General features: G+C 39.1%; 1 protein-coding gene across 2 annotated transcripts; it reads right to left on the bottom strand.

Moving 5' to 3' along the window:
- Window positions 1-681: 681 nt before the first annotated feature.
- Window positions 682-20479, bottom strand: amacr (alpha-methylacyl-CoA racemase). 2 transcript variants are annotated; one of them, XM_085414146.1, is made up of 6 exons: window positions 20344-20479; window positions 15424-15680; window positions 14858-15001; window positions 12388-12548; window positions 3439-3625; window positions 682-1475 (listed from the first exon to the last, which is right to left on the bottom strand). In XM_085414146.1, exons 2-6 carry the CDS (start codon window positions 15668-15670, stop codon window positions 1066-1068), a joined length of 1149 nt encoding a protein of 382 aa, XP_085270272.1. In that variant the 5' UTR covers window positions 15671-15680; window positions 20344-20479; the 3' UTR covers window positions 682-1065. The 2 variants fall into 2 exon arrangements, with proteins under 2 accessions (XP_085270272.1, XP_085270271.1); XM_085414145.1 differs by lacking the exon at window positions 20344-20479 and adding an exon at window positions 20003-20072.
- Between the last annotated feature and the right edge of the window lie 1920 nt (window positions 20480-22399).

The following is a 22399-nucleotide window of genomic DNA, read 5'->3' as shown; positions in this document are numbered from 1 at the left end:
TAGCTTGCAAGAGAGATATTGGTAAGTGACTTAAACTTCACTTACACGAAAAAGGACCAAGTTGCCTCCTGTCAACATAATCAATGCAGTAGTTTCACTTTCACTTTGTAGGCGTAACGTTTCCTGTCTCTGAAATGTGCAGTTAGTGCAACACGAAAGTCGGATCTACTGAATGTTAGACACAGGTCTCCATGTGGTTTTGAAAAGTTAAGCCCATGGAAGTCCCTCAGAACTTCATTCTTTCAATTAGCCAGCAGGGGGCAGCTCCTCTGGATATAAACAAGCCTAATGCTAATTGAAAACTTCAGTAAACAGTTTACCGATGAATCACGAACACTGGTTTCTGATCTCATTTAATACAGCTTGACATTCATCGTGTAAATTATGGCCTTCTTTAGAATAAAAAAACGCAGGGTGAGCTTTGAAACCCCAAGCCAACGTCTTGAAAAGATGATTTTAGTGGGTGACATCATGTCTGGCTACAACCATTTTTTCTAAACAATCTGTGTGTCAGAATTAGTGCACACAAATCAAAAGCTGTTGTGGGAGAGCAAAACAACAACAAAGTCTGATTAATTTAAAGTTATTGGTACTGCTGAGCTTTCAGGAGATATCCAATCCTCTTTTGCTATGTATGACCATTGCTCACCCTGAGCTGGATAATTTAGCAGATATCAGTAGTTTATGATTAATGCTGTGCTTTGCAAAAAAAAAAAATTCACTCACATATTCTGAGGGCGTCTTGTCCAATCAAGACACATAGGCAGAAGTGAATTAGTAAAAATCTTTGTTTACTTTGCACACAGCAGCCTCCTGTGAAATCCTAGCTTATGAAAAGAAAATAACTTTCTTAGTTTCTCTTTTGATTTGTTCGCAGTTATGTTAGACATAATCTTACTGTTAGTCACTCAAATGTGCTCTGCATGTAGCTTTGCTTTATCCAAACCAGTTGTTTATTTCCAGTATGTCAATCACATGTTTAATTACTGATTCCTTCAAATCTTAAAAGGTGGTGCCACTGTGTGATTTTCAAACATTTATAACTTGACTGTTTTGATTGTTTGTTTACAGCTTTGCCTTCACAGCATTGCACTCTATGACTCCTGCTGACAGCATCTGGTTTATCTGTGGGGATGTGAAGCCGTACTCCTGTAGGACCTCAGCCGTGTGTTCTCCAGTAACGGGGTCGGAGGTGAGGCAAGGCTCAGCAGGAGTGCGAGACAGAACCGGGGCTGGTCGGGGGCTTTCTTCCCCACTGGAGTCCTTCATGAAAGAGCCTCTTTCCCGGTTATGTGGGTGTGAGCTCACCTGGTCAAAAGACAACACAGGTGTAACACAAGCATCAGTCCCATCAAAAATCTCTGACCACTCCGCCTGGCTCTTTGAGGCAAAACGCTCTGTGAAGATTCGTCTGAGCTCTGGCCAATCATCAAAGCTCATCTGAGAAGGCAACTCTCCAGCATCCAACTCTAAGCCTAGAAAGAAAAAACAAAAAAACAAAACTTTTTATGACCCAAAAGTAATATCAAGTTAAATAAACTTCAGTATAACAAGCTGGTGCAGAAGCAGCCAACACTTTCATCTCAGTATGGGCTGCTGATCTTGCTGAAGGTCCAAGTTGGCCACATGATGTAATCATTTTAACCACTCGTTACTGCTCTACTAAATAATGAATAATGACTCCATGTGCAGGATTTAAGCACTGACTTTAATATAGCAGTTTTTTTCTGTAATTTCTTATGCACAATTTCTCTTTCAGCCAAATACGACAGACAGGAGTGATCAGCAGCGCAGTATTTTCATATAATGAATACATAAAAGGTATATATATATATATATATATATATATATATATATATATATATATATATATATATATATATACACACACTGAACAAAAATATAAACGCAACACTTTTGTTTTTGCTCCCATTCCCCATGGGATGGACGTAGAGACCTAAAATTCATTCCAGATACACAATATAACCATCCCTCCCAAACAGTGGTCACAAATCAGTCCAAATGTGTGGTAGTGGGCACATCTGCCATATTGAGATAATCCATCCCACAACGTGGTGGCACTGTGAATGCGGGGTCCTGGAAGTGCGGGTCCTTAGAATGAGGTCCCGCCAGCTCTGGAAATTCTCTGGAAATTCTTCCCACGGGACATTTCCCACTGGGGCAGTTTCATGATGACAAACTACTCTCAGGCATTGACCTAGAAATTGATGGTGACATGCTGCACCCTGAAGCCGTGCAGACCTACCAACGCTTCATATTACTGAGAGATAAGAGGCGGCTCGTCATTCTTTTTTGGCCATTTTTAGAGAAATGTTGTGCCACATAATACTGACCTATGAATCGCCCAAGCCTCAAAAAGGCACCTAACTCAGGGGATGACAGTTTGACAGGCCTTCAATAGCTTTTGCACCATTGAGCCATTAGCTGAAAACTTGACACATGTGCATGATGTACATTATGTAAAAAATATTGAGGAAACTGGACAGGTGGATAGGAAAAAAAAGTGACAGGACCAAAAAACTCTGCAGCAGATGAGCAGTATCTGAAAGTCACGTCCTTATGAAAAAGGTAAAAAAAAAAATCCACACCTGACACAGAAGCTGAGAGATGCATCTGGCCCTTCAGTTGATTCATCCACTGAAGCCTCATCAGAACTAGTCTCAGTGGAAGCATGGCTCTAAAAACGCTGTTGTTGAGGAAGGCAAACAGGGAGAGAAGGCTGAGGTATGCTAAATTTTCTGTTTCTGCCTGCATTTCCGCCAGTGGTGTTGGGCATGTTTTCAAAACCGATGGAATTACGAAAGTAGAAAACTACTGTCCGATTTTGATCCCCCATGTGATTCCACCCGGAAAGCATCTGATTGGCAACGGCTTCATTTTTCAGCATCAAAACACACTGTCAATGCAGTAAAAGAATACCTGGATAGAAAGAACCCAGACCTCAAGATTACTGAAAGAGTTATCACTGAAAAAGATATTACTGAAAAATCATCTTGACAGAGAACAAAACAAAAAGCAGCCAACATCCAAAGAAGGGCTTTGAATGATCTTCAACAAGTCAGGAGAAATATTCCTGACGACCACTTAAAAATGACAACAAAAAAAAAGCTTGTGTAGGAGAATCCAAGCTGTGTTGAAGAGTAAAAGTTGTTGTAAGAATTCAGTTTCAGTGTTTGCCTGTTTCAACAAATCGCTGCATTCATTTCCAATTTTCCAAGTAAAATATGAAGCAATGAGGGCTAGCTCGAGACTTTGGCAGTGTACTGTAATGCTTCACTTTGCTCAAATATTGATCAGAGTCATGATTGGATGGGTTACAGGCAGTTTTCTGATTCATTCATTTTTGGATTGAACCTTAAACTTGATTCTTAGCCACCATAAATGTTTCCTATTGTTGATTCAAATAAGTCAACAAACCTTTAAGCAGCTGTTTGTAGAACTGAGGTTCAATGGCACCAACAGCCATGAACTGTCCATCCGAAGTCTGGTAGGTATCGTAGAAGGGAGCTCCACTGTCCAACATATTTTCTCCTCTAGACCGGTTCCACAAACCAATACTACGAGATTTCCATAAAAACGAACCCATATATGCTGCTCCTTCCACCTGAAGAGTATGAGACAGGAAGACAGGGATTCATATTTCATGTCATTGAAAAAAAAGAAACAATTTTCTTTTCATTTTTATTTTTTCCTTTAATTCATTAGTGTGAGTGTAGATAACTGTCACACATATGACAGAGGATATTGTTTTTTTAAGCAGGTTGGCATGAAAATCTTTAGAGAACAGAAAATACAAAGCAAAGATGAAATGTGGTGTCAGTGCAACAACGACACGCACAAATCACATTCTAAATACTAACACAGCTTTCTGTATTCAGAGCTTATTTAAACTGGTGCCGCTTCCACTGCTGCTGAGTAAACAGAAAAAGCTTGATCAAAAAAATAATGAATGCATGACATAAAAAATGCAAATAATAACATTGCTGGGAGGGAATCAGTCAGCAATAGTCCTTCTGCAAAGGCAGTAAGAGAGTAACTACCATCACTCTCTTACTGCTGATTACAATCACTTTGTGTGACCTCTAATTGACAGCATGCTTATTATTAAGGGTTACATGAGCAAATACGTTTAACTGGATTTATCAATACATCAGCTAAACATACATACCACATAATTAACATTTAACTATGGCAGTGGCTGAAGTTTAAGCTTTGAGTCACATTAATCTTGTGCTTGGACTTTGTTTTTTCCCCTCACGTTTTTTTTGTTTTTTTTCCTTGCCTGGCACTAGAAGGGTCAACGACAGCACTAAATTAGCACAAAGGCACTAGTACCGGCCAAATGGTTATCATAAAAACCAATGCTGGCATCAGCCCCGGATTTTACAAGCTGTGCATCTATATAATACAGCTCTGTGAGCCGTCAGAGACAAAGCAGAGTGGAGAAAGATCTCCAGCTAGTCGGGGCTTCAGTGATTTCACTGTTACTCGCTGCCAAAAAACCCCCCAAATTATTGTTTGAAGAATATTGCTTTCTCTTTTGATGATCTTCACTCATGAAAAATGCATTTCTGGTTTAGAACAATGAGACCATAAGTGTGGAGTGCAGTGTTAATAGTCTGTTTTCTTGTGTACCTCATACTGTATACAGCAGCTGAATCCACTCATCCCCTCAATAAGATCTCTAAGAGCAAGAGCTGACACAAAAATAGGAGAAAAATAGGAGATCATTGTCTGTCTTTATTTAAAGCTATAAAACCTGCAATCATTGATGTCTTTAACCGCTTGGAAGCAACGCAAACAACTAAGGAACACAACACTGACATATCATAGATTTTTAAATCGATTTGGCAAACATTAGCAAGCAGCTGCTTATTGGACTTGTGTCTGTATCCACCTGCTGAACAAGCACCCAGTATTTATTATCTTGAGTTATATTTAGCTGTTTTTGTGGTTTCTATTATCATCTAAATACTGCCTGTCTGTTGTCTGCTGCCAAGTATAAAGTGTAGTGTTGAGCGAGCCTTCCAGAGTCGTTTCACTGAAAAGAGCTCGGAGGGCAGTGAGAATGAACACTGAAGCTTCAGAGTAGATTACTAAACAATGGGGGGGAAATCAGCAAAGCAAAGGAAGCTGCACACACAGGTAATCATACCTTCAAGTGACTCTTTCACAATCAATGTTTCTAAATTCCCTGAAATTGTCTGTAAAGTGCCCACAGGTGTGAATTTAAATATGTCCACGTATGTCAGAATGGCAGAAAAGCACACGATGAGCGTGTAATGCACCCTGCCTTCAGATACAGAGCGTGCTGGCACTGGCTGCAGCCCACCTAAGCATCAAAACGATAGGCATGTCAGGTACGGACGGACAGTAATGGACACTAATAATATAATTGATAGCAGACCAGTGATGTTGAGAGAAAAATTAGAAATCATGTCGAACATGTGTCACAGTTGGTAGTTGTGATGCAGTTGGTGTACTGCTGGGCATTTAATCAGCTCCTGCACTGACACATAGAACAGGCCACAACAGGTGTTTCTACAACCTCACGCTTCATTAAAGAGAATCCAAGGCAATATAATAAACTAATCAAATTGATGTTCTGTCTATGTAGTATCATTAACAACTTGAAAAACAACATCTGCATTATTCTACTTATAGAATAATGAAATTTTTATTATTTTTATGGTTTTTTGCCATTTTTTCTGCATAAAGCTTAACTTCAGTTCTTTTCATAAATATAAAATAGTTATTACTTTTAAAAATTTTAACCCTTTAAACACCAGTTTAATAGTAGAGTCTGGCGCATGTCATTGATTCACATCAACATTGATTATTGAATACCATTGAATACCAGTTAGATCACATAATCCTAGGAACTCATAAATGGAAAACATCATAAAACCCCAATTTCTTTTCAAAATAATACATGCCATCTGATTTCTTTTCTAACCATGATGGAGGTTAGATGTGTAGCAATAATTAACAGTATCAATGAATTTTATGCGTCTTTGTTTTTTTGTGCAGTGACAGAAGAACAAAAAAACTCCCTCTCAGCTTGTTCGTGGCCAAAAATGGCCACCCCTGTTTATGTTACAAATGTCTATAAAATTCATATATATTAAAGCATTTTTCTACTTTCATTGACTTGATTTTTTAAATTAGCACCAGTCCTAGTCATGAAAACCAAAATATAATTCAAATTCAGATATTATACCCTTTGAATACCAGTCAGATTATGTATTATTACTACGCTTTTGGGGGAAAATAGTAATAGAGTTCACATTTTTTAGCATATGAATGATGAAACCTAATATTTTTTTTTATCATCATCGCAGGTCAGTAACAGTAACAATGTTACTGGGGGGGGGGGGGGGGGGGGGGTTGAATGAATGGCCAAGAAGAAAATCACAATTTTATATTCCAGTGTGTGCTTCTGTGTTCATCCTCATTAGCAGCAAGATGTACTAACCACAGTAGAGTGGTTTTTGTAGCACACTTTCTACACCTGGTGCAAGGGGCTGCTGCTGCAATCCTGGAGGTGCACCTTTTGCACCTTCTTCTCACTTCATTCACAGCAAAATCTCCAGTGTTAAATTAACACTGGAGAGTGTCTATATGGGTCCACACCTCTGAGTGTTAAATACAACACTGTTGAGTGTTAAATTAACACTTTTGACAGTGTTATATGTTTAAAAGTAACCTAGTCAGTTTTGAAGATTAACAATGGCTAACACTGAGCAGTGCTGATTTTCTAACACTGGAAAATAACTCAAAATGTTAGAAACAGTGCTGTTGTCGTTTGAGCTGCAGCTGCAGCTGCAGCTGCAGGTTTGAACAAAATGTCCTGTGATTGGGTTTTGGGTTTTTTTAGAGTTAACATTTTGGGTATGGTCTCTTTTTATGAAAAATACTGAGTAAAAGTGCTTTTAGCATGTGCTTCAAAGCTGAGTTTGACTGGGCTCAATAGCCTGCATCGACAGAAATTCACTGCAGCATCATTATTTATTCCAGTCTATCTTGCAAATACATGTTTGTGCTGCAATGTCATGCTCAAACACAAACTATTAGATCCTTAAGATCAAACCTATGTCAAAATTGTTTCATTATTTTTGGTCCATTGGAGTGTGATAAGCCATCAAAGGCCGCTACTAGAAACTCGGAATATTACATGAAATCGCTTGCTTGGCCAAAAATGGGTAAATGATGTAATTTGGTAAAAAACATTAAGTCAAGTCAAGTCAAGTTGGCTTTATTGTCACTTCAACCATATACAGTTTAACAGTACACAGTGAGGCGAAACAACGTTCCTCCAGGAACCAAGGTGCTACATGCAACATAAATTTACAACATAATTTAACAGAAAAACTCTAAACTAGCTAACTAAGAGGCCTAGTTAGCTGGCTAGCTAGACAGACTAGACAGACTGACCTAACATAAATTACAACATAAATTAACAAAAAACTACAATTTTCATGTGTTGAGTTTAGAATGAAAGCATTTTTACCTAAATCGCATGATATAGTACTGTCAGTAACAAGGAATCAAAAAAGGTGGTTATAATGGGTTTCAATTGGCCAAAAATAGCCACGATATAATCAAGAGGAACAATTTGGTGTATAGTGAATATTATTGATATTATTAAGGAGCTGATGTTGAAAATTAAAAAATCCAAAAAAATACACACCTTTGGGAAGTTTCATTCCATTTGCATTAACAGAACGAAAATGGTTGAAAAAAGAATAGTGAAGTACAAAAAGAGCAACAAAAAGACAGTAAGCTGGATAGTGGGGGAGAGAAAATGCCACATGCTGAAAGGTTAGTGAATAATCAGAAGCTTATCCAGGGACTAACGAGTGGATAGGATGCACTTCACCAGGACCAACAAAACTGCAGGAACTAACCTCAACCTTCAGCTTGCCTCAAAACTCAAGGCTGAAGAGCCGTGAGACTGAATCAGGTCATTTAAAGCAGCAGAGGAAGGAGATGAAAAACAGGTGGGCGAAGGAACTGATTGAGACTGCATAAAGAACAACAGGACAGAGCCACAGCTCTGGCACCACCCCACAGCTTCAAGCAGTCCACCTGCACCAACATAACATTCTCCTCTTGGAAGCCCAAATGAACAAATGCTCCTAGCAGCAATACTGACAGCCATATCAGGCACAAAATAAAGCTGTAAGTACTGGCACAAAATGCAAGAAGTTGCCACTCTGCCAGCCTCAAACCTTTGAAAATCAAGTTAGAAAGAATAACATAAATACTACAGTATCTTAATTTTGGGTTTTGATATGATATTTTCTATAAATTTGCACATCACAAATAATAACATTCAAAATTGCCTTTCAGTCGCAATTTATCACCATGCCTATTTAGGACATCTCAATAGTAGCTTATCAAAGTTGCTTATTCTTTTTGGTAGTTCAAAAAAACTAAACAACCCCCCACCCCAACAAAAAAAAACCCACTAGTAAATCTGGCCTTAAGAATTCTACAAGTAAAATAAAAATACGTTAAAATTAATTAAATACAATACGAAAGATGCAAGTTTTAGTGTGCAGTCTTACGTTGTGGTTATTAATGGTCTTTTCCCAACACCTCTACAATCTAATCAACTGTCTCTATTCTAATTGGAGGATAGATTTTTTTAAGCCATCATAAAAGTGCTGTACCTGACTGGATTATACTACAGTAAAATCCAGTCAACATATGTACTGATCATGTTTGTATAGGATAGGTAGGTAGGGTAAAACCATAATTATGTATGCATTAATAAAAAAAAATTATTTAACACACATATTATAAGTTTCATAAAAAGGCTGAATTTAAGCCAAAGATTTTATACTGAATTGTAATACTCTGCATTTCGCATCCCTCATTAAGTGGATGCTGACATGCATATGCTTATGCCACTAACAACCTGAGGGTGAGGACACTAAGTAACACAGCATGAAAATTGAAATTACACCAGACCAAACAAACATAAAATGCATTAAACAGTTCTATGAATTTGAATACAGCGCTAATACATACTCTATATTGCCAAAACTATTTGCTCCTCTGCCTTCACATGCACATAAACTTAAACATCCCATTCTTAATTCATAAGTTTAGTATGATGTTGGCCCACCCTTTCCACCTGTAACAGCTTCCACTGATCTGGGAAGGTTTCCCACAAGGTTTTAGTGTGTTTATGGGATTTTTATGGGGTTTGCTTTGTGCACTGGTGCACACAGTCATGTTGGAACGTGAAATTGTACAAAATATCTTGGTATGCTAGTAAGAGTACTAACAGTTGGTTTCACTGGAACTACGGTGCTGAGCCCAACTCACTCTGGTTGCAGCATGCTTTACACTAACGCTTGGATGCAGCTGAGAAAACTACTAGATGTAGTCAATCAACATCACTAACAAGAAGTTAAAAGGCCTTTGCCTTGTCAGGTTTGTTGAACTGCATAAGCAGGGTCTCTCGCAGTGCACCATCGCTGCTGGATGTGGGATGCAGTAAGACAGTCATTTGGAATTTCTTAAATGATCCTGAGGGTTATGGAACAAAAAAGACAAGTGGAAGACCCCAAAAGGTTTCACCAGCACTGAGCCAGAGGATCCAACTGGCTGTCCGTCAAGACACTGGACGATCCTCGACCCAAATTAAGGCCATTACTGATGCCAACTGCAGCCCCATAACAATCAGACGGCATCTGAGACTGAAGGGCTTCAAAGACCTCGTCTCCTTGAACACCACAGAACTGACCGTTTGGACTTTGTAAGAGAGCATCAAACATGGGACAATGAAAGGTGGGAGAAAGTTTTATTCTCTGATGAGAATGTTTTCTATGCGCCAAAGTGGAGGAGGCACCATAATGGGGTGCTTTTTCCTTCAGTGGAACAATGGAGCTTCAGGAGGTGCAGGGGCATCAAACGGCTGCTGGCTATGTCCAGATGCTGCAGAGAGCATCCCTCGTGGGCCCTTGTTTGCATGGTAACAACTGGGTTTTTCAACAAGACAATGCTACAGTGCACAATGCCCACAGGACAAGGCACTTCTTCCCGTGATCTAAATCCAAATGAGAACCTTTCGGGATGGATGGCAACGGAAGTTTACGAAAATGGACAACAGTTCCAGACAATAGATGCCTTTCGTGTGGACATCTTCATCACTTGGAGAAATGTTCCCAGTCACCTCATGGAAAGGCTTGCATCAAGCATGCCACAACAAATTTTTGAAGTGATCAAAAACAATAATGGTGGAGCTACTCACTACTGAGTTCATGTTTGGAACTTTCATTTATGTTTTGGGGGGGTTTACAGTTTTTTTGGAGGTGTGGTCCTAAACTTTTCATCTGCTGTAAAACGGCCTGTTTCAGCTTAAGCATTGTTTTCAAACAATTGTATGCTCAGAAAAATGTTTTGTCTCAGTCCCACTTCTTCTTGTTGCATGTTGAAGCTCTACTTGGAACATTTTTAAGGTCCAAACATGCAAAATATGATTTTTGCCCGTTTTCAAGTGGTGTTAAACTTTGAGCCTGTATTAATACCTTTTACCTTAAGTGGATCTGATAAAACCCCAAATAAATTCAAACTTGTGTACCCAAGTTAAAAATGTAAAAATATTAAACTTCATCCCCTCTCTGAGCTTTAGCACTGCATCTCAAATCTCTCTACAGCCAAAATAACTTTCACTTTCAGAACTTGTGATCAGTGAACAGTTCCCCACAGGGGTGAGATGTGCAGCTTCTTTCAACTTGCGAAACTGCAGCTATCTACTACAGCTGCTGTCTGGCACATCCTTCAGTTATGAAGGGCATCTCTGAAATTACATGTACAGTTTGTTGGCTTTGCAGCTGATGGCACAGCTGCTGTGCTGAGCTGATAGAGTGCGTGAAAAGACAGAGTGAAAAGATCATCTCTAACTTGACCGTCATTCCCGCCGTCAATTACCTGCGATCCATGAGTCTGTAAAACACATTACAGAGCTGCATCATTTTCACGTATTTATGACTTTTAATCTGAAAGGTTTGCTGCTGATCTCAGTAAACATGATCGAGTTTTATCCCTCCCTGTCCAGAGATTTGCAAATATGAGTTAAAGAGAAGCGGTGAAGTGCAGAGGATGCTATGTGGGAAAACAGAAAAAGTCCATCCTAAAAGCAGACTGTTGTCTTAGGAATGCAGAGGAATATCTATCTATCATTTTATAAATACACAGCATTTTATACCGTTGCATTTTTACATGATTTCACACACACACACACACACACACACACACACGCACGCACGCACGCACGTACACGCACACACGTAACACATTACAACATACCTGTAAATGTTGTTATATGTTAAAGTTCTGAAGTCGTTTAGTTTAAGTTCATATTATTCTATAACATTACACTGACAGCAGCAACAAATAGATAAATAGTCTAATAGGCTTGAGAGTATACAGGACCGCTCAGTTAGTGAAGTATTTTATATAATTATTATTTAAAAGTATCCCACTTCTTGCCCTATGGCAGCTGCTATGGGCTCCAGATAGCCCGATCCTGAGTTGGATAGGCAGAAGAGAACAGAAGAATGGATGGATTATGTAAAAACTGTAGAACTGCTGCAACTTCAAGCCACACTGGTAGCTATTTTTTTCTAACAGGATAAAAGGGTTGCAAACGTATTGCACTAAACAAAAATCTCCAAAGGATGTTGTGATGTTCCTGTTTAAAGACAGACTCAACTCTGTTTATCTGAACAGTGCAGCGCATTTGACGTGAGGGCTGTCAGTCTGTAGCTGCACTTCAGAGCAAAGAATACTGCTCTTTTTTTTCAGCATTTTGACAAATCATTGTAAATACTTTAACACTTTCTATCACTTTAATTCAGCCGCCTGGTTCTAAACATTTTTCTGTCATAAGACAAGCTCAGAGCACACATTTATAACTGCTTCACACCCACTAGCATTTTTCTGTCTTTGCCTAATAAACCAGATGTTTGCAAGGAATCCACCTAATGACTTATCCTACTATCACAGGAAATATAATCACTTGAAGATACTCACACGGGCAGCGGAGTGGACATCGCACTGATTACTTTTTTATTATACTACAATAAGTACATTAAACTAATTTTTCATAGTGTGCTTAGTGTTTCCTATGCTCTTGCAGGGGGAAAGGTATAACAGCCACACAGTTTACCACAGTGCAGTGCAACATAAAACAGAACACATAGTCTTAAGTTTGCAGGGCTTCTGTAAGTCTGAATATGTGCCAAGCACTTTGTACCAAGCACCTTAAGCATGTTATGATAAAAACAAAAATTTCTAACTATTACATTTATACAGTTCATGATAGTAGTTGTTTACATCAGTGGTGCTTACCATGCTAGCATCAATGATCTGTCCTTTCCCTGACTTTGTCCTCTCCAGCAGCGCCAGGACAATCCCCAGAGCGCACGTAAGACCACCGCCTCCAAAGTCTGCTAACAGATTCAGTGGAGCGTAAGGCTTCTCGCCGCTGCGACCCAGCCGGGATAAAAGGCCTATGACAGGAATGAAAAAGTAGAAGCTTTACGCAGAAAATCAAGTATTGTTGAGCTCAGTGAAAACAAAAGAGCCACAACAAACAGCAATGCATGAAAGATATTTAGTGGTGCGCAAGTGAACAGAACTCCTTCAATGGGTTTATTTTTCTTCTAGTCTGTCAAATCCATTGCTGGCATTGCTAAAGCAGCATGTAACCTTTGCTTTGTATTTTTTCCCTCCTTTTGCTTTTCCTGTAACAAAGGAATAGCATAAAAGGACCTTGGGGCACCGACTTAGCTTACTGGGATGAGGCGACGACCATATGCTGTATAGCACAGCGTGGCCGGCCCGGGTTCATATCTGACCCGTGGCCCTATAATAAGGCCAAAAAAAATCGTTTCTGTTGTTTTCTCACAAAGTACCATATAAGACAATATTTTTGGCTCGGCTTACATTGATGTCATCATTCCCTTTAATCCTTTATAAACATGGATAGTTTGGCTTGGTGTGCTGCAAGATAAAGCCCAAACAGACTATCAAAACTTGTTATCTAGACCTTTAAAATGCATCCTTGTAAGTGTAAATGTATGTATAAAATATTTCACCTCCTTTGCTGAAACTAAAATGATATTATTAGGAAACCACTAATGGGCTAATTATAACAGAAATGTGTTCTTGAACAGAGTTTTAGGGTGACTGCAAAGACTCTCTGAAAAAAATAAAATAAAATAATGCTGCAGTTAGTGAGTACAATTTATTACCCAGCATATGGCCATGAAAGTGCAAGAGGCCATGCAGATGGCCTTTTTTCATTTCGTAAAGACACCAAACGTAGGTGAAAGAGAGGGGAATGTGTGTGGGGGGTTAAATGCTTTTTAATATATTTTCAAAAATCCATCAAGTTCATCTGGTATAACCGGTGCCAACTGATTGATATTAACAATATGAATAAAAGAAACATCTAGAACCTCTTCTAAAATTCTCATTAATGCTTTAACAAGACTGAAGAAGAACCCTTTAATAAAGCAGTAAATCCTGCTTTATTAAAGGTTTCTTGGGGCTTGTTTAATTGGAGGCACAACTAGAAAGTACGTTTACATTATCAGACCTCATTTGGGAGTTTGTAGTCATACGCCCACTTGTCCTTTTAATAGATAGACATGCTCAACTGCTCATTAACACAAATATCTGAGTGAGAGCACGTAAGAATGTATGTACGCTAGTCTGCTGAAATGCAAGCTCTGCTCTAATTACACCTTACGATGCCCAAGTATAGCGACAATAAAGGAATCTTTACCTTTATCTATCTGATCAGCCAATAACAATTGAGTGTATTTCGGCATGCAGACATGATCAACACAACCACCACGACATCAGAATGGGGAGGAAAAGTGATCAAAGTGGCTTTGAATGTGATATGATTTAGTTCCGAGATGTGCAAGTCTATATTTCAGAAACTCTTGATCTACTGGGATTTTCCCACACAACCATCTCTAGGCTTTACAGTGAATGGCCAGAAAAGGTCCCTGCCTCCGGTTCTTCTGGTGAGATGCCGACATCTTTATGAGTGACTTAAACCCATTCCCACTGTTCTCAGAGATTCACACATTACACTCTTGTTAAGATTTTAATTTTTTTAGGGTTATCCCAACCTCAAATTATCAAGTTCATGAAGGCTCCCTTGTCATTTCAAACCCTTTTATTCAAACCCTGTGTCAGTCTGCAGTCTTTCACACAGTTTATAGCGCTGCCATGAAGTTTTAAAATGGGAACTGGGAATGTGAGTACATACCTTTTTATATATGAATTTTAAGTTTGAAGAAATGGTTCTAACTACACTGTTTTGAAAAAAACGAAACAAGGAAACAGTTTAATCACAAAGCCAGAGAAGGATAAAAAAAAAAGCCTTTGTGGTTGTTAAGGTAACGCCACATGGTAGGTAAGAAAATGTTAACATTTCTATTTAAAGAATTTTGAAATGATGCTATTTAAATATGTTGGTGTTTAATGGATTGGCCCATATTCTCTCAGTGTATCCTGGTTCTGCTGCAAAACACCTCACCTTGGAAGTGACCAGGAAGCATCCTAGATCAGTGCTTAAACCACCTTAACTGGCTTCTTTTTTTAAACATGAAGGAGCATTGAGCTCATTTCTAACTGTGAGATGCAGACACCCTTAAAAGGGCCTGTTTTCACAGCTCATGTGCACACGTAAAAGAAGGATAAAATAAATGTCAATTAATAATAAATACATATAAATATTTGATGAAGTCTGCAGTCTTATGAGTCTAAAATTTTGATCTGAAAGCATTAACAGTTGTGTTACCTGACATGGCAGTGTAGTTGATGTCATGCCCAGCTACGGTGGCATAAGATCCACTCTGACCATATCCAGTCAAGCGAGCGTAGATCAGCCGAGGATTTTCCTTTAATAGCTCATGTGGACCAAGGTCAAGTTTCTCCATAACACCTGGGCAGTCAAAATTAAGTCCACATGTAAATTTAATCACACATTACCTTTTCTGTTTCTGCTACTGCTGATGTTGGTTTTCAAAGACTTTCATATTCCTACGTGGCTTGTCACCTTATGTAAACCCTTTGAAGACACATAAGAGTCAATGGCATTTAAAAATTAAGAATCTTCTATGTGTAAAAAAAATAGGAGTATAATAAAACACAAAGTTTTTTTATATAACTCAAAGAGCCATACTTCTGTGTTACATTAGGATATATAGTTTTCTTTCCCTAAATTGCCAACTTGTTATGTAAGTGAATTTATAAGAATTAAGTTGTTTTTAAACATTATAATTACTTAAGTAATTCTGTACATAAGTACAATAATGTTGTAGAGAGCAAGACACCTTGCTGGCACTATTGTGCTGCAGGTCTCACCTTTGCGATACGGCTCCAGGACCACATCAGACTTTATGCAGAGCTTCCTGAGCAAAGCTATACCCTCCGTGGTCTTCAAGTTGATGGCCACAGATCGTTTCCCCCGCGCTTGTGTGTCCAAAGACGTAGGAACTTTGGTCCGGTCCACACGGATCACCTTGGCACCAAAGTCTGCCAGGATCATGCCGCAGAAGGGTGCGGGTGCCAGGCCTGCCAGCTCAATAACTCTAACCCCAGCCAGTGCCATGATTAAAGGACTATAGGATCAAATAACAGAAACTTCTTTCAGTTTAATGCAATCCAATGCAACACCAATAGCAGTAGTTGGGGGGGATGGGGTGGGGAGGCTAATATCAGAGCCTGTGATGTTAGGAGAAATTTAAGTTTAGCTGACAAAAATCTGTTCAGACACTAGGGCTGCCACAAACGATTATTTTGATAGTCGACTAGTCACCGATTATTTTTGCGATTAGTCGACTAATCAGATCATCATCCACTGGACGTAAAACTACAGCTTATATAACTATCATTAGCTTACAGCTTTAAGCTTTTAAGGTGCTAACTAAAAATAAAGACAAGATGATAGTTTATTCAATTTTAATGAAATTTGCAGATTGTTTCGGTAAAGTTTAATAAACTCCTTGCTATCTAAAATATAACAGGACACCGGGGTATATTCTCCAGCATCTCACACTTCTGATAATCAGCTGTCTGCTTGACGTTTATTCAGCTGTGTAAAAACTATAACTTTAATCTCAGCCAAACCGATTTACTCAGGAACAAATAAAATACTAAAAAAAAAAAAAAAAAAAAAAAAAAAAAGCCAAACAACAACATTTTTAATTTATCTAAGTGACTCATATATATTTAACCTGAGTCGCGAAAGACGGCGGTGGGTTTGAAAACAATTTGCCGGGAGTCCGGTGTTCTCACGGCGCTAGTGACCTAGCCCCCGGCTAGCTATCGAGCTAGTGGGTAACAGACGTCTCCGAAAACGTCGGAGCGCTTTTGAAAATATGTGGTGTCCTGATAAACTGAGCCGATATTTGAGGTTTACACAGCTACATTCTCGCCTGAAAATATGTTAAACGTTTATTTTGTGACCCAGAAAGAATAATAAGAGTAATATTAAAACTAACTAGCTACCGCCATTGTTGGAAACTAAGCTGGGCTGCGCTATGAATTCTGGGACACAGCTACTTCTTCTTCTTCGGGGTTTAACGGCAGCTGGAATCCTTGTACATGCAGTGCTGCCATCTTCTGTTTCAGTCCGTTATTACACTCTTAAATCCTGCTATTATTCCTGCGTCTTTTGCGATCTTACAAAGCTTCAAACGACACGTCGACTATTAAATCAGTCGTCGACGATTTTGATAGTCGACGTAATCGTGACTAGTCGACAAATCGTGGCAGCCCTATCAGACACACATACAGTCTAAAAGTCTGCCAGTCTATGTCAAAGTGTTTGCAAGAATATGTAGTTCATATAACAGTACATGTCTCCAGAACAGCAGTTTTCCATGATGACTCACTGACAAACACACTCAAACTGAGATGAAAACAATAACAGCAACACTGTACTGGCTGTAATGAGGAACCTTTAGCACTAACTGTAAGTGCAGCTTCATTTCTGGACTCAGTGCCAGAAATGGTACGGTCTGATTATGCCCTGCAGCTCAAAGTGGGTGTCACATTGTGACAGAGAAAAAGCTGTTAATAACAGCACAGTAGCAGCCCCATTCCTGGACTGGTAACATCAGTTGATGTGATCTCATTTCTATGTTGCTCATGACCTGCAATCACATGATCTTTTATTATTGTGCCTACATTTTGTGGGAAAGACAGAGAAAGGGGGCCCATTTTATGCTTTGCACATCCGTCAAACATCTAAATTGATGCTGTGGTCATGCTGCAACACAGCAACATCATTTTTTTCTTTTTAAGATGGAAAGCTTTGCAGCGCATCAAAGGGAAACACACAGGCAACCGGGACAAATCTCTGAAAGTGCAATTTCGGGTGAAAAATCCTTGGGCGACAAACCTTCTGTTTAAGGGGAATGAGGTCGACCTTGGGAAGAGTGAGAAATCAAAAAACAGATTTCAAAGCCACATCGCATCAGAGGATCCTTAGAACACTACTCTCTGTGTGAATGCTATTGGCAATGGAGCCAGACTGTGTTAAGAGGCAATAACACACAGCTTCAACACTGTACCTGAGCTGTACTGTAATGTGAATTTGCCTGAAGATAAACAAAATAGTGAGTTTTCTTATGGCAGACAGTTTATATATGAAATGAAAGAAACACGCATTTTGGTTTATTTAAACATTGGTAATCCAAGACAAATTTGAAGAGAGTTCAGAGGGATGGATGATGCTCATTCAACAGAAATACTCATATTATGAGTGTTGATATTGCATCAACCAGAGCTCTGGAACTTCTCTATTGGGACAATAAAACAGTTTAATTTATACAGCACTGTCATATTAGCTTAATAAGGACTCATAAATAATTACATGTAGCTGCTATGTTTTCTGAAAGAAAAAAATGATCAGACTTTTACTAAATATCAGCTTCAATATTGGTCTTAAAAGTCCTATATTGGTTCTACTGCGTATCTGCGGACTTTCTTAAGTGACCTACCCAAGGTTAAGTGTAAAATTGGTGAGGTTTTAATGTGGTTGGTCTGCTGAAAACAAACCAAGAAAAACTGGATCTGCTACTATTAAGGACATTGCTGTTGTGAAAAAGCAATCAGTGCCAGAGTGACTCCCACAGTCGGTGGAAGTGGAAGTGATTGGGAGCAACAGCAACTCAGCAACAAAGTGGAAGGCCACCTAAAATCACAGAGAGCAGTCAGTGGATGCTGAGGTGCATAGAAGTAGCCAGGTTTCTCCAACTTCCTGAATCAATCACGACAGGCCTCCAAACTTCACATGGCCTTCAGATTAGCTCAACACCATTGCATAGAGAGCTTCATGGTATCGGTTTCCATGGCTGAGCAACTGTATCCAAGCCTTAAATCGCCAAGCGCAATCCAAAGCTTCAGTTAAAGCGGTGTAAAACATGCTGCACTGTGTGGGGACTTGGACTTAGCTCCTTCCTGTTCCAACAAAACTGTACATCAGTCCACAAAGCAGGTTCCACAATGCCATTGGAGGTACAAGTTATCATCTTCCGGTTGAGTGAACGCTGGCGCGACTTGCTGCCACTACTCACCGATATCCTTTTATCTTTTTATATATATTTTTCGATATATCTTTTTTTCGAATGAGTTTGGTGTGGACGAAATTGACTTGCCTGGAGAGACCTGACCTCAACCTGACAGAGCACCTTTATAGCTGCAAAAGGTGGGCCAACATATTTTAAACCCCATGGTTTTTGAATAAGATGTTACTCAACTTCATATGCATGTGAAGGCAGACAAGCAAATACTTTTGGCAAGTAGTGTAGAGTATACTGACAGACTATTTTCTGTTTCAATGTTTCCTATGCATACACCATGTATATAGTTCACTCACACATATATGTATAAAATATATTGCTTTTTATTTATTTATTTATTTATTTTCCCCTCATTGTATATTGTTTTCCCTTCTTTACTTTTGCACCTTGTGGTCCAGCTGCCCAATTTCACTGTGCAAGAAACTGCACAACGACAATAAAACTCTCTAAGTCTCTAAGTATAACATATACATGTAAATATGTATTATAGTAAAAACATAAGATGGATGTCTGTGCAGGTCCTCAGTCATCCAGGTCATAGTAGATGTTCATCTTTTTGACCAAGAGAAATTGTTTAAGAAAAGGATAAAGGAGGCTGTCTACATCCACTCTGAATGACCGTCACTAAGCAGACACTAACTATCACCCACCTACAATGCAGTCTTGAGATCCCTCCCCAGTCACAATTTGACCCATGCGCCCTTAATAGCTTACATTGTGGCAGAGGGTGGTAATGTTTAAAAAACAATTCACACCTTGAATTATCCTGGGGTATCCACAATAGTGAGTTAATGAACCAGGATCATTAAGAATCTCCAATAGTTGTTTCAGAACTAAAGAACAAGAAAGTCCCGTTGTCTTCTTTTCAAGCACCCAAGACTACCAGAAGAGGACAAACTAAACCACAGTTGAAATAGCCTTCCTGGTGGTCTGCAGCGACAGAGACGTTTAAACTTTAGACTTTGAAACTGGACCTGAGTATTTTATTCAAAGGTCAAAGTGACATCCATTATCAGTGAGTGCAACCATGCACACTACAGTACACAAATGTCCACAGACAGTATAAGATTCTACTTTTATACTGAAATCCTTTCTTTCCGTTACTTTATACTGTCTATGGCACCATGCACACGTAGCTCCGTTTAGTACCCAAGTAACGACACTACACTACCAACAAACTCAATGCTTTTGAGCCAATCACTGACTGCAGTTTGGCCCAAAACGGGCTATTTCTCGGTTACGTTATGCGTCATGAACAGTCGAAGCAACAAGGGGAGGCTACAGCACCACAAGTGGAGCACATCTTCACACTGCGTCCGACACTTTGTATAGCACTAAGGAGCAGTTTGGCTTACTTTCAAGGAGAAGACAAGACACCTCTGCTGAAGCTGCGTGCACCGGGCGCCTGAGCAGACTGACGTTACAGTGACCGCTGGATATGTCTGAAACACTTTGGGGTGAATCACGTGTGTACTAAACAACAACTACATGCTTACGACATAACAGTAACAAACTTAAGAAAGAAACACACACGAAACAGTCATACCAAACCGCTCATAACTGTCATAGAGTTACTATCGTAGCTAAATGTATAAAAAGTAATTCTGGCCAAATTACACAGGTGCAACCAACAGGCTGTATAAAACCCAACTCTCACTCAAATATACCGTCCTCCAAGCCTCCTGCTCGTCCTCACCTGTTCAGCTGAAAAGATGTTTTTTTGTTCAGAAGAGGTTTATACGAAGTAAACAACTCTGAAGGAGTTCACTGGGGAGCTAGTTTTAATAGAGTGGTTAACTCCGCCTAGCTGGGCTGCTTGCGGTGTACGCCGGTGAATAATTAGCGAACACCGTCTGTTGTGAAGAAGCAGCTTCCTGGTGACCTCAGAGAGACAACTGCTAGGTTTTCTGGGAATTGTAGTTTCCACGTGTCGCTAACGTATAGGGTAATTTTAAGTGAGTGATTGAATGAAAGAGCATTCAACTCCACAAAATAAAATATGTAAAGACAAAATATTATTTATTTCCATCGTTAAAGGTTATTCTTAGTATATAACAACTTACTTTAGGTTTAAAGACAGTATTCTGAACAAGCTCAGAAAGAAAGCTCAGATTTAAAATGATTGATAATATAAGACAAACATCACACAAACAATGACTTTACCATTTAGAAGCTGAAATTAATTAATTTTGCTGCATCACTTTGGGTAATTAGTATTGTTAATGTATTTAGGTTTTGCTGTTTTTTGTTTCGCATCATAATACACACGGTACAGCAATCATTCATCCTTAATTTTGATCTAACTGTCTATCGATCTATCCTGTTGAATACTTTTTGTTTTGTTTTTGTTTTATTTTAAAAAGAAAGAATAAAACTCTTCTGGGAATTCTGATATGTTAAGCCTTGAACCAGATGGGCTACAGTACCAGAAGACCACACCAGGTATGGTATCAGCTAAATCAGCTAAACATAAAGATTGAGGCTATAAGTCACACAGGTTCACCAAAATTGGATAATCGAAGACTAGAAAATTGCCTGATAAGTCTCAAATTCACTAAATACCATGAAAGCCTGGATCCATCCTGCCTCATGTCAAAGGTTCAAGACAGGCTTGTTGTGGTGGCGATCGTGGTTCAGGGGGTTGGGAAGCTCATCTTGTAACCGGAAGGTTCCCAGTTCGATCCCCAGCTCTGTCTGTCTTGGTCGTTGTTTCCTTGGGCAAGCCCCAGGGTAGCTGTGGCTACAACTGTAGGTCGCTTCCACCATTGTGTGAATGAATAGTGGAATTTTAATGTAAAGCACTTTGAGGGTCTCAAAAAGTGCTATATAAATGCAATCCATTATGGTGTAATGATCTGGGGAGTATTTTCAACCAACTGAGCTATCATTTAAACACCAGAGCCTAGCTGTATATTGGTGCCCACCATGTTAATCATCCTTTTATAACCACAGTTTACCCATTTTCTGACAGCTGTATGTGTAGCATAACATGTTAATATGGACTAAAATCCCTGAGAAATGTTTCCGGATCTGTTGAATCTGTTCCACGAAGAGTTAAAGCAATTCTAAAGGCAAAAGTAAGCCTACCCTAGCACTACCAAGCTTTACCTAATTAGTGAGTGTACTTCATTTGTGGTCAGCTGTTGGCAGCAGTAAGGTAATAACCGGTCATCTTTTGAGTTGGTGTGCAAACATGCAAACATTTATTTGAATAAAGTAATTTTTCAAACTGTTGCTTATGGATTGATTATAGCATGATTGGTCATTTTTCAGCTCTCATCTTCAACATGAGCATTTTTGTGAGTAATTTTGTCATTTTCTATATAGTACAAAGTACAGCTTAGGTTTAAAGGCATTTTGACAAACAAGAAGAGTAAGCTAACAGCAATGCAAACAAACCACATGATGAGCTCAAACTTTAATTCAGAGTGAAAATAATAAAGGCCCTGTGTTAGAAGAAGTGATGGTGTGGTTTTCTTCCACTGCTCCTCTAGTATGACCCACTACCAGTAGTTAACAGTGAGGAAGGCCACACACACACCAGAGCAATTTTCTGAGCTCACATATAGTCTGTGCTGGCGAAATCCAGACATTACTTTCATTCTTTTTGTTGTCTCACTCCTTATTTTCCAATGGCATACTTAATCTACAGCATTTAAATTCAACACAAGAAAAAAGAAATCATAAAAGAAAAGTGCACCAGAGCAGCAAATAGTAGCTGAAAACCCTGTGAAATTATTTTGCATTTATTG

The sequence above is a fragment of the Rhamphochromis longiceps genome, linkage group LG7 (genome assembly GCF_057381845.1).
Source record: "Rhamphochromis longiceps isolate RC_006_pf linkage group LG7, R_longiceps_female_GT1.1, whole genome shotgun sequence".
NCBI classification, from domain to species: Eukaryota; Metazoa; Chordata; class Actinopteri; order Cichliformes; family Cichlidae; genus Rhamphochromis; species Rhamphochromis longiceps.
Note: the sequence above shows the minus strand (reverse complement) of the source record. Positions and strands in the feature narration are given on the sequence as shown.

Coding starts and splice junctions, on each gene's coding strand:
- amacr (XM_085414146.1), bottom strand. CDS start 15,670: ATGGCACTGGCTGGGGTTAGAGTTATTGAGCTGGCAGGCCTGGCACCC. Junction 15,002..15,423: donor CCTGGAGCCGTATCGCAAAG/GTGAGACCTGCA, acceptor TTGACTGCCCAG/GTGTTATGGAGAAACTTGAC. Junction 1,476..3,438: donor CTACAAACAGCTGCTTAAAG/GTTTGTTGACTT, acceptor TTTTCTTTCTAG/GCTTAGAGTTGGATGCTGGA.